The following is an 11,490-nucleotide window of genomic DNA, read 5'->3' as shown; positions in this document are numbered from 1 at the left end:
GGGTTAATGAGAGGATGCGATTGCTGACCATTTGCACTTTGGCATGGCCCATCCCCTAATTTCTGACCAGAAGCCCTCCCTGTACCCTAAGGTGAGGACTGTGCTATGAATCTATTGTTAGAAAGCTACCTCTTGGGAGGCTCTGGGGGCTCTTCTGGGACTGGGAAGAGACATCCCAGAAAAAAGCCTCCTCTGGTTAGGAGGGGCCCCCAGGAGGAGTGGGCTGGGTCTCTCCAGTGAAAGCTGGGCTGGGCGAGGTGAGCATCCTCCCTCCTCCAGAAGGCCTCGATAGCTCTCCAACTGCAGCCTCTGCTACCCTGGGGGCTGACGCTCTGTCCACGCCTGCTCCTTGGTCCGCGCCACCTTTCCTTAAAGAGCTATAGCGTCCCGCCGAGGCCGGCCAGTTTGGGAGATGTCTAAAAGAAGCACTCACGGCTCCAACAAGGAGGGGCTGTCGCCCTTTAAGGACTTCCCTGGGCCGGATTCCGAGCTCAGTTTAAAAATGCCAACTCACAGAGCGCACTGGGTTCTGGGAAGGAGGGTGTCGGGCTGAGAACTACACGGACCAGCATGCATTGCAAACGCAGACGCCGTGACTTTCGCCTGCTCTTTAGGACTCTCGTTTGACGTAGCGCTTTTCTAAGCGGGTCGCTGACGCGAAGGGCTGGGCCACGCCTTTCCGTCTATTGGCCGGCTCGTGAGTGGGTGGGCGGGGCTTGGTGCAATTCCGCCCGGCAAAAGGGTGGCCTCCTTGCCAATCAGAGCCAGGGCTCCTGGAGAGGCGGGACCGGGGCGAGGCCCCGGCGCCCCCGGGTGGGCGTGGCCACGTTGCCCAGCAGTGGGCGGTGATTGGCCCCGGACGGTGCATTCGCAGCTCGTGCGTCACGACGCCGCCAGCTGATCGGAGCCTGGAGCCGGTGTGTGCTGGGCGCCGTGAAGAGACAGCGCCGCCGGCCGTGGGGAGAGGACGCAGTGATTTGCTCCCCTCTGCGCAGCAACCCCCACACCCAGCACCAGGTGGGTGTGAGCTGGCCATCCGGTCACGCAGCGGGGAACCGCGGTAACGGGATGGAGGGTGAAAGTGGGGTCCGGGCGGCCACACCCTGCCCTTCCGGGGAGGAGAGAGGGGGCGGCGGGGGCAGGGGCGCTTCGGGAAGAGGGGCCTGGACTGGCCGGGTTAGTGTGTCAGGAGCTCTGAGGAAAGAGTCCGGGACGGGAGTCGTGGCGGAAGGGCTGGCGGAGTGGCGGGGTGGGGGGAGCCGAGGGGCCGGAGGGCCGGGGGCGGCTCACCCGGCGGCCCGCGGTCTGAGGATACAGGGGCCGGCCATCTAGCCTGGGGAGGTTCTGGACCCCCCGAGCGGGCGGCGGGGAGGTGCTTTGCCTCTGTCGGCGTTCACTGGGTCAGAGCCAGTTCAGCGGCAGTTCAGCTCCCTGGCAGGGAAGGGGTCGCTGGGCGGGCCGGCCCCTCCTCTCGTTCCCTCCAGGGGATGTTATGTAAGGGGGGAGGGGAGAGGAGTAGGGGGCGGCGGTGCCGGGGCCTTATGCAACCCAAAGGTTAGGGTTTCACCGCGGTTGGGCGGGGGAAAGAGGGCAAGAGGAGGGCCTGGAAATTCTAACCCCCCCTCCCCAGACTAACTGGCCGTCTTGGGCCGAGAGAAGGTCACCTCTGCACCTCCCCCCAGCCTGTCCGGTTGTGAGGCCCCTAGCCCAGGCCTGGCCCTGACTGCCTGGGAAGCCGGCTGGCTGGGTGGGGCGCCTGGGTTAGTCATCACTGGGCTCCCTCTCTCCCCACCTCCCGGCCAACTCTTGGCCCCTCCCCATGGCCTCCGGCGAGGCTGTGGCCCCCACCTCCCTCCGGCCCTGGTTCCAGCCTCCAACTCCTTTGGCCTGTCATCCTGGCTGTCAGACTGGGCTAGGAGCTGTCAGAGTGCCAGAGGGTTGATGGAGCAGCTGGTCAGAGGGTCAGTGCCCTGGGCCCACCCCGCCCTGCAGCCAAGGGCACCTGCTTGGCATAGACTCTCAGCAGCTGCTGACTCCTCTGAGTTGAACAGAGCTATCTCAGACAGAGGAAGGTCGGACGGAGTTGGACTGGTCACCCAGGGGAAGGAAGATACACAAAGTTCATGCCTCCCAAGAGGGTTTCGGAATTTGAACCGCACCCCGTATCCCCCAATCTTTCTTACCCTCTGAGTACAGAAATTCCAAGGCAAGACCGCCTTGGCCCCTCAGCCTGGCGTGGGCCATGCCCTTGGACTGAGTGTCAGCAGAGACCCGCCCTCCCCAGCTCACATCCCCCGAGCCTGCCACGCCCCCAGCCCCCTCCCTGGGCCATGCTGCAGGGCCCGGCTTTTCCTGCTGATTCATGCGTTGGAACTGTGGGGGCGGGGCTTGGAACTTGGAACAAAGTTCAGACATGGAGGGGCCGGCAGACAGCCTGGAATTCATACCAGATGTACCCGGAATGCGCAAGCGGAATGCCTGGCATCCGAGAGTCCTGGGGAAGCTGCCCAGCCACCCTGCTCATACCTCCCTCCCCTCCAGCCTGTGGTCCCCTGCCCGCCCCTCACAGCCCCAGCCACCCTGCCCACACCTCCCTCCCCTCCAGCCTGTGGTCCCCTGCCCGCCCCTCACAGCCCCGGGGCCTCTGCTGACCTTCTTTCAAACGCTAGGCCTCCTCCCTTCCTCACTCTTCCCCAATCCAGGCCCCCAGAACTCTCCTTCCAGCTGAACTCCCTGGGAACAAGTCATTTGGGCTGATGACTGAACTCATATTTCTGGACCTGAGGTACCACACTTCTAGTACCTGCGTGCTGGTGGGGTGTGTCCAGGGTCTCGGGCTCTGCCCTGTCTGAATGCTGAGGAGGCTGGGCCCCCGGGGGCTGCTAGGGCAGGGGTGGCTGAGAGCAGGACTGGGTTTCTCTAGACTCCAGTTCTGGAAAGTAGAGTAAGGGAAGTCTGTTTACAGCTGCCTCTTGCTGCTCACTGAGGCTAACAGCTTCTGCAGGCCCACATCAGAGCTGCAACCCTTCATTAGAATCTCAAAGGTCTACTGGGGCAGGACCCTGATGGCCAGTGAGTGGGTCAGCGTGGCAGCAACATGCCCTGCTCAGATCTTTCCCATTTTCCCTCCCTTTCCCCTAGGAGCCTGTTCCTCTCACACCCTCACCTGGCTGAGCCGCAGTAGTTCTTCAGTGGCAAGCTTTATGTCCTGACCCAGCTAAAGCTGCCAGTTGAAGAACTGTTGCCCTCTGCCCCTGGCTTCGAGGAGGAGGAGGAGCCGCTTTCCCCGTCATCTGGAAGGTGACAGAAATGGGCTGGGAAGGTCCGAACAGCAGGGTTGATGATATGTTTTGGGAAAGCTGGAGAGCCTTTGCCCAGATTGGCCCAGCAAGGAGCGGTTTTAGATTAGAGACACTGGCTGAATTGAGGAGTAGAAGGCTCAAACAAGCCCAGGTTAGTTGGTCTTTGTGTGACAGTGGGAAGAAGTGGAGAGAACACTCTGTCTCCCCGACTTCCTTCTTGACCCTCCTTCCGTGTCTCTCATTCTTCCCCACTGGCCTTTCCAGATGAGGTCCGAAAGTAAGCCCACTCTTCCAGGAAAAGGGACACTGAACCCAGGTGTGAGGAGTCATCCCTCTGCTCTTATTTTTCCCTGCATTTCCTTAGGCTGGCCCAGACTCTCGATTCCTGGCCGCTTACCTGTGTCTGAGACCCTTAGACCTCCTGTCTCAGTTTCTCCACCTGTGAGATGGGCAGCCAGACAGATGAGTGTACGTGAGGGAGTCAGGAGCCCACCTGGGCTCTCGCGCCGCTGTGGGTGGGAACACACACCTTTTCACATAAGCTGTTGTCCCTCCCCCATCCCTGACACCATCACCCAGGAGCTGGGCGGGGTAATGGGAAGCTGGAGGAGGGGGTTAGAGTTAGACCAATGCAAGGAGCTAGGAGGAGCTCGCCTCTCCACGATGTCCCCCCATGCAAGGGTGGCCCAAGGCTTCCCCTGATATCCAAAGCAGGACAGCAGCCCCTTGGTGGGATTCTAACTGCCGCTGCCCTGTTTCTTTCCTCACTTTGCTTTCCAAGGTGGTGTGTGATCCCCAGCTCAGGCCTGTGCAGACAGGAAATTCTCCCCTGCAGCAAGCAGGGGAGGTGGGTTGTGGGATGTGACCTCCTTCTGGATATCAGGCAGTGTAAACCTGCCCCCTCCAGCCCTGATCCATTCTCACCCAGTGGCTACAGGAAGCTGTCTGTTCGATTTGGTGGGAGGAGATGTGCAGGGAGCTGTATCTTATCCTCCGCTTGTGAAAAACTCAAGGATGTGGAGAAGAATAGACTGTGGAACCCTGCCCTTCTGCAGCCAAGCTGAGTGGGACAGTGGTAGAGAGGAGGGGATAGACGCATAGGCTGCAACAAAGGTCACTCTATTCCTGGACACTGCCTCCGTCCTTTCTTCTTGCTTCACTGGCCACAGTGTCTCCCTCCAGCCCTCGCATGTGCCTCTGCCATCTTCACCCATCATGGAGCAGAGGTGAGGAAAGGGAGCCTGGAAATGCGGAGACCAGTGAAGGACCAGGCCTGGAGAGCACAGGGTCCTACTTGGGCATCCAACAGGGGAGCCCATAAAGGCCAGGAGCACCCTAAAAGGAGGGAGGACAGCCAGCCTCCATCGACGGCAAGCCTCCAGCCCTCTCCTCCTTTGATCACCATTTCTCTCCAGGCTTTCTGCCTCCAAGATGTGGCACCATAGTGCAGTGCCCTGTGGCTTCACCGCCCTACTTCCACCTCCGCCCAGCCTGTAATGTTTATGTAAGCAGCCTCAAGGACCAAGAGCCATCTGCGAAAGGACATACACAGGAAATTCATAAAAGAAATTGGAATGGATAAAACCATGAAAAAAATGTATGCTTCATTAGTAATTAAAGAAAGGCAAATAGAGCTGAAAGCATTTTTCCCTTAGCAAACCATAACAGAAAAAAATAAGACCCAATACTGGCAAAGAGACTACTGAAATGACATTGCCATATATTGCGCGTGGGAGTATACATCGTATACATCGGTGCAGGCTTCCTGGATGGCGGTTGGGTAATATGTGTCATGTAGCCTAAAAGCTCCATGTCCTTTGACCTATGAATTCTATCTTTGGGAATTTATCCTAAGAAAATAATTAAGGATTTAGTTAGTGATAAGATGTTCATCCCAGCTTTGCAATGGAGAAAAATGGGAAGCAATGGTTTGGCTGGGAATTCATTCCTTTTCTGCTGTAATGAAAGTTTGCAGTAGGGGATTTTGCTTAGGGAAATTACTGTATCTCCATCCAGATGGTGGGGTACTGCACAGACATTAAAAGTCATGTAAAAGAACATCTGACTGAAAGAAAAATACTCCTTGAATATTAAAAGGTTGTAAAAATAGTGCATGTTATGTGATCTCAATTTTGTCTTTTAAAGTATGGGTGTATACTTGTATACGTAGAGCAGATAAAAAAGACGAAAGGCATGCTAAAAAATGTTTAGTGGTTATCTTTGGATGGCGGAACAAAGTCACTGAAATTTTCATCTTTAGTTTTTCTGTAATTTCCAAATTTTCTACATTAATTGTGTATTGCTTTCCTATAATAAATATAATTTAAGAGATTGGTGTTATTATTTAAACCTTTGGAGAAGTGGGGGCAGAAGAATGAAGGGAAGACCTCAGCTTTTTGGTGAGAAGGTTTGGTTGGGATGCCTCTTCGTCTATGAACTTAATTCTTTGAAGTCGCTGGAATCCTTCCTCTCAGCCTGCAGGCAACAGCTCTGAATTGCTGGCTGACTGCTAGCTGAAGAGGTGTGGAGTGGAGTAAGGTGGAAGGAAAGCAGTACAAACCTGGGGCTCTTCAGGTGGTGAGGGGCTGGGGGAGACTGGAGGGTTCTAGAATCTTAACAGCCCTGCTACTGAGAGTAGGACAGATCTGTTTTTCTCTTCTGACTCTGTCCCAGCCTTGAAGGGACCCTGTGTTACCTTTCCTTGCCCTTGGATTGTTAGATACTCTACCTACCCAACAGGTACCAGGCCCTTGGGGAAGGGGGATGCTTTCCAAGACCGGCGGCCAGCGATTCCCTTTTGCCTCGTCTTCCTAATGAGGCTCCTCTGTGGGGCCAAAAACAATGCTGGGGGTCAGGGCGGGGCCCAGTGCGTCGCTTCTCCAACATGGGGGCTCCTGGGGGTTGTGGAAACGGGGAGCAGAACTGCTGGAATTACAGGTTTTCTGGGATATGTTAAAGGCCTGGAAACCTCAGGAGGCAGAAGGGGTGGCTCCAAGAAAGTGGGGCGCCCCCTCCCCACCACGGATGCTGGGAGGGAAGTGGGGGCGGCGGCCAGACTCCGGCAGGCACGTGTGGGCTGCGCTGGCCTCTGCCTTCCAGGGTGTGGCGGTGGGTGGCGGTGACGCTCAGTAGGTGAAAGGCTCTGGAGCCGGAGGAGGAGGTCGAGGTTCGCGGGCGGGGCCCGGGAGTGTCAGGTGAGGTTAGACTGGAGACCCAGGTCTGCAACTGCAGCGCTTCAGGACGCCTGGAGCTGGGGAGGAACCCTATTGGTGAACATCCTGGAGGCCCCCCGAGCTCCAGGGTCCGGAGCCCCCGAACTGCTCCCCTGGCTGGGGCGGGACGCGATCGGTGGCCAAGGCTCCAGGGGTGGTGGCCCCGCGGCTGCTCCAATCACCGCGCAGCCGAGGGATGGGGCGTGGACGAGCAGGGAAAAGTTCCTGCGGATTTCGAAGGCGGGGCGGGGAGGGGAGCCGGGGGCCCAGCCCTGCAGGAAAGCGGGTTCCAGTCCTGGCCGAGAGTGCGGGCACCGAGCGGACAGACCTGGACCCCCCTCCCCCCCAACCGCTGCCGGGCCATGGCGCCCCCGGGGCTCCTGGTGGCCGGCGCCTCCTTCCTCGCGTTCCGAGGGCTGCACTGGGGGCTGCGGCGGCTGCCCACGCCGGAATTGGCCGCTCGGGACCGCTGGCAGTGGCGGAACCTCTGCGTCTCCCTGGCGCACAGCCTGCTCTCGGGGGCCGGGGCACTGCTCGGGTGCGGGCTTGGGGGTTCGAGGCGCACCAGGCGAGGGCGAGGGGTGGGAGGCTGAGGTCGGGAGACCCGGCGGGCGTCTCCAGAGTTGAGACTGGGGTGGGGGCGCCCACAGAGAGAGTGGGGTCAGGGCCTGGAGAGGCTAACCATGCCCCTCCCTTCCCCCTCCATACCCCAGCCTGTCACTGCACCCTCAGATGGCCGCCGACCCCATCCATGGCCACCCGAGCTGGGCCCTGGTGCTGGTGGCCGTGTCTGTGGGTAAGTCTGCAGGGAAGGCTGGGCCGGTGGGGCGACGGGGGGTGCGGGGGGCAGCTTCTGCTGTCCTTCGAGGTCCATTCCCCTCCCCCGTGGGGGTTAAACGTTCCTGAAGCTTTTACCAAGGGAAACCTAAGAACTGGGAGAGGGGCGGGGCGGGGCGGGGGGAGCTGGAAATCCTCTCTAAGCTGCCCAGGCTCTGAAGCAGCCTAACCCCTACCCCCATGCCCACAGGTTACTTCCTGGCAGACGGAGCTGACCTGCTGCGGAACCAGACCTTGGGCAAGACCTGGGATCTTCTCTGTCATCATTTGGTGGTGAGACTGAGGGGAGAAGCCAGACAGGAGGGAGGAGGGAGCCCTGTCCAACCTGAGCTTCCCAGTCTCTCCTCTTTCTTCTTTTTTTTGAGACAGAGTCTCACTCTGTCACCCAATTTGGAGTCCAGTGGTTCAGCCTCGGCTCACTGCAGCCTTCGCCTCCGGGGTTCAAGCAATTCTCCTCCCTCAGCCTCCCACGTAGCTGGAATTACAGGCACCCACCACCACACCCAAGTAATTTTTATATTTTTAGTAAAGATGGGGTTTCTCTATGTTGGCCAGGCTGGTCTCGAAATTCTGACCTCAGGTGATCCACCCACTTCAGCCTTCCAAAGTGACGGGGTTACAGGCATGAGCCACCGTCCCTGGCCCTCTCTTCATTTTTCTATCCTATCATTTCCCACAGAGTCTCTGCCCCTAGCTGGTGCTTGGCTCCCCAGTCTTAGGCTGAGTTAGGGGGAGGAGGTGGCTGCTGGCCACAGCTGGGGAGTCCAGACACCCACCATCCAAGGGCACCCACCATGCCAGGGCACCCACCATACAAGGGCACCCACCATGTGAGCCTAAGGAGTTCGGGTCCCCCCACAGGTGTGCAGTTGATCACGGAAATGTGGAATATGGAGCTTTTCTGAAAAGGGGGTGCCCTAGTATAGGGTGTGGGTATGCGGTATGAAAGCCCTAGGCCGGGTGCCGTGGCTCACGCCTGTAATCCCAGAACTTTGGGAGGCCGAGGCAGGTGAATCACGAGGTCAGGAGATCGAGACCATCCTGACTAATACAGTGAAACCCCGTCTCTACTAAAAATACAAAAATTAGCTGGGTGTGGTGGCGCATGCCTGTAGTCCCAGCTACTCGGGAAGCTGAGGCAGGAGAATCTCTTGAACCAGGGAAGCGGAGGTTGCAGTGAGCCAAGATCATACCACTGCACTCCAGCCTGGTGACAGAGTGAGACTCTGTATCAAAAAAAGGCCGGGCGCTGTACTCAAGCCTGTAATCCCAGCACTTCTGAGGCCGACGGGCTGGATCACGAGGTCAGAGATCGAGACCATCCTGGGCTAACACGGTGAAACCCCCGCCTCTACTCGCTAAAATACAAAAAACTAGTCAAGCGAGGTGGTGGGCTTCTGTAGTCCCAGCTACTCGGGAGGCTGAGGCAGGAGAATGGCATAAACCTGGGAGACAGAGCTTGCAGTGAGCTGAGATCCGCCACCGGGCAGCCCAGCCCAGGATAGAGCGAGACTCCGTCTCAAAAAAAAAAAAGAAAGAAAGAAAGAAAAGAAAGCCCAGGAATGGGAAGTTAAAGGGGTGTTAGGGGATGAGACAGCCCCTCCCTGGGCCAATCCTGGCTCCATCTATGGAAGGGTTGTTTCAAGGCTGCTCAGGGCCCCAGGATAAAGGTAAAAGCATAAAGGTCAGGTGTTTGGGGAGTCCCACAGAGTGCGTGGAAGCCTCTCTTAAGGCCTGGGTTATTGGGACATGATGGCTGGCAGGTTGTGGGGGGTCCTCTGACCTGTGACCCTGGCTCCCAGGTGGTGAGCTGCCTCAGCACCGCTGTTCTGTCTGGCCACTACGTGGGCTTCTCCATGGTGTCTCTGCTGCTGGAGTTGAACTCTGCCTGCTTGCACCTGCGGAAGCTGCTGTTGCTCTCTCGCCAGGCCCCATCCCTGGCCTTCAGCGTGACCAGCTGGGCCTCCTTGGCCACCCTGGCCCTCTTCCGCCTGGTCCCGCTGGGGTGGATGAGTCTGTGGCTATTCCGGCAGCGCCACCAGGTTCCTCTTGCTCTGGTCACCCTGGGTGGAATTGGGCTGGTCACTGTGGGCGTCATGAGCATCGTATTAGGGATCCGCATTCTGGTCAATGATGTCCTGCAGTCTCGAACCCATCCACCCAGCCCTGGGCACGAGAAAACCAGGGGGACCAGGACACGTCGTGACGATGGACCTGTCACCAGGGACAATTCCACTCTCAGCCTGAAAGACTAGAGAAAAGCCATTGGCCCCTCGCTGGGAGAGGTGGGGCCAGGACAAGGAGATGAGGGTCTTCCATGCACAGTCCGCCATCGGGGTGAGGGCCAGACTGGCTCATCAGCATCTCAGTTTCTCTTCCAGCTAACTCACATCCCTTCCCCTTGCTAGGATCTAAGAAGAAATGCTGATGTTGGATGGGTGGGAACCTGGGTTTCTGTTCACTGAAATCCGTCATCAGATGAGTGCCCTTTCCAGCAAATAAACTCAAGAAGTACAGCCAGATCTGTCAGTAAAGGGTGGCAGGAGGCATGCCGCTGGAAGAAACTGCCAGTGGAGACGGAAGCTCTTTGCTTTAACCCAGGGACGTATCGGGGAAGGTGAAGTCCCACTAGGATCAGAGAGAGCTGGTATGGGGCGAGTAGGGACAGAGAAAAGAGATCTCACCTATAACCAAATTCTGGCAGGGGGAGGAAGGTAGAGGAGGTGCTATCTGTCCCGGCAGAGATGGACGTGATAGTTGCCAAGAGACAGAACCTGGGCCACAGCAATTGCTGCTAATATTTCTGGTTGTCAAAGCCACACTCCTGTTTTTCTTTCTTTTTTTTTTTCTTTTTTATTTTTTTATGAGATAGCATCTCACTCTGTCACCCAGGCTGGAGTGTAGTGGCACGATTCCAGCTCACTGCAACCTCAGCCTCCTGGGTTCAAGTGATTCTCCTGCCTTAGCCTCCCAAGTAGCTGGGACTACAGGCATGCACCACCAAGACCAGCTAATTTTTGTATTTTTTGGTGGAGAGGTTTCACCATGTTGCCCAGGCTGGTCTTGAACTCCTGACCTCAAGTGATCCACCTGCCTCGGCCTCCCAGAGTGCTGGGATTATAGATATGAGCCACTACGCCCGGCACACACTCCTGTTTTTCTGCTTAACCCTGGTCCTACTGTGTCCTTTTAATTTTTTTAAATTTTTTAATTTTTTTGGTGTCTTTTTACTTTTCGGTTTTTTTTTTCTTTTCTTTTTTCTTTTTCTTTTTTCTTTTTTTTTTTTTTTTTTTTGAGACAAGTTCTTGCTCTGTCGCCCAGGACGGCGTGTAGGACTTGATCTTGGCTCGCTGGAATCTCTGCCTCCCAGGCTCAAGCAATACTCCTGCCTCCCAGCTTAGCCTCCCAAGTAGCTGGGACTACAGGTGCACGCCACTGCACCAGGCTAATTTTGGTGTTTTCTTATAGAGACCAGGTTTTGCCATGTTGCCCAGGCTGGTCTCAAACTTTTGCACTCAAGTGATCCACCCACCTCAGCCACCCAAAGTGCTGGGATTACAGACGTGAGCCACCGTACCTGGCCTCTTTTGATTCTTTTTTTTTTTTTTTTTTTTTTTGAGACGGAGTCTCGCCTCTGTAGCTCCAGGGCTGGAGTGCAGTGGCCGGGATCTCAGCTCACTGTGCCCTCACTTGCCCACGCTTATTCTTCCTGCCTCAGCCTCCCCGAGTAGCTGGGACTACATGCCCATTTAATCTCACGCTATTTTTGTATTTTAGTAGAGATGGGGTTTCACTGTGTTAGCCAGATGGTCTCGGACTCCTGACCCGCGGATCCGCCCCATCTCGGCCTCCCAAAGTGCTGGGATTGCAGGTTTGAGCCATCACACTTCCGCCTCTTTTGACTTTTCAAAGACAATCTGGATTATTATTAGAGGAATGAACACGGGCTAGGTCTGTCTTTCTAGGATGGTAATTGAAGTCCAGAATCACAGGAAGGAACTGGAGCACCCACTCTGGGTGCCCAGTACAGAGCTCTTCCCCAGGCCCAGGCTTCTTTGCAGGGAAGAATGAGGGCAGAGGCAGAGCCAGGAGAGCACGGTGAGGATAAAGGAATAGCTGGCTCCTCTCTGGTCGGCTGC

General features: G+C 56.9%; 1 protein-coding gene across 11 annotated transcripts; it reads left to right on the top strand.

Annotated features, from left to right (window-relative positions):
- TLCD2 (TLC domain containing 2) lies at positions 1 to 9,873 on the top strand. Of its 11 annotated transcripts, none has more exons than XM_031657252.1 (8): positions 4 to 91; positions 875 to 1,017; positions 2,703 to 2,785; positions 3,142 to 3,300; positions 4,718 to 7,052; positions 7,228 to 7,310; positions 7,542 to 7,624; positions 9,154 to 9,873. In XM_031657252.1, the coding sequence occupies exons 5-8, from the start codon at positions 6,877 to 6,879 to the stop codon at positions 9,604 to 9,606; spliced, it is 795 nt and encodes a 264-aa protein (XP_031513112.1). In that variant the 5' UTR covers positions 4 to 91; positions 875 to 1,017; positions 2,703 to 2,785; positions 3,142 to 3,300; positions 4,718 to 6,876; the 3' UTR covers positions 9,607 to 9,873. The 11 variants fall into 11 exon arrangements, with proteins under 11 accessions (XP_031513115.1, XP_031513114.1, XP_031513113.1 ...); XM_031657251.1 differs by having other exon boundaries at positions 3,142 to 3,453; XM_031657250.1 differs by having other exon boundaries at positions 14 to 91; positions 4,231 to 7,052.
- Positions 9,874 to 11,490: the final 1,617 nt, after the last annotated feature.

The sequence above is a fragment of the Papio anubis genome, chromosome 17 (genome assembly GCF_008728515.1).
Source record: "Papio anubis isolate 15944 chromosome 17, Panubis1.0, whole genome shotgun sequence".
NCBI classification, from domain to species: domain Eukaryota; kingdom Metazoa; phylum Chordata; class Mammalia; order Primates; family Cercopithecidae; genus Papio; species Papio anubis.
Note: the sequence above shows the minus strand (reverse complement) of the source record. Positions and strands in the feature narration are given on the sequence as shown.

Excerpts from the sequence above, each read along its gene's own strand:
- TLCD2 (XM_031657255.1), top strand. The coding sequence starts at position 6,877 with ATGGCGCCCCCGGGGCTCCTGGTGGCCGGCGCCTCCTTCCTCGCGTTC. Across the intron at positions 7,311-7,541 it reads GCTGGTGGCCGTGTCTGTGG|GTTACTTCCTGGCAGACGGA; the intron begins GTAAGTCTGCAG and ends CCATGCCCACAG. Across the intron at positions 7,625-9,153 it reads TTCTCTGTCATCATTTGGTG|GTGGTGAGCTGCCTCAGCAC; the intron begins GTGAGACTGAGG and ends CCTGGCTCCCAG.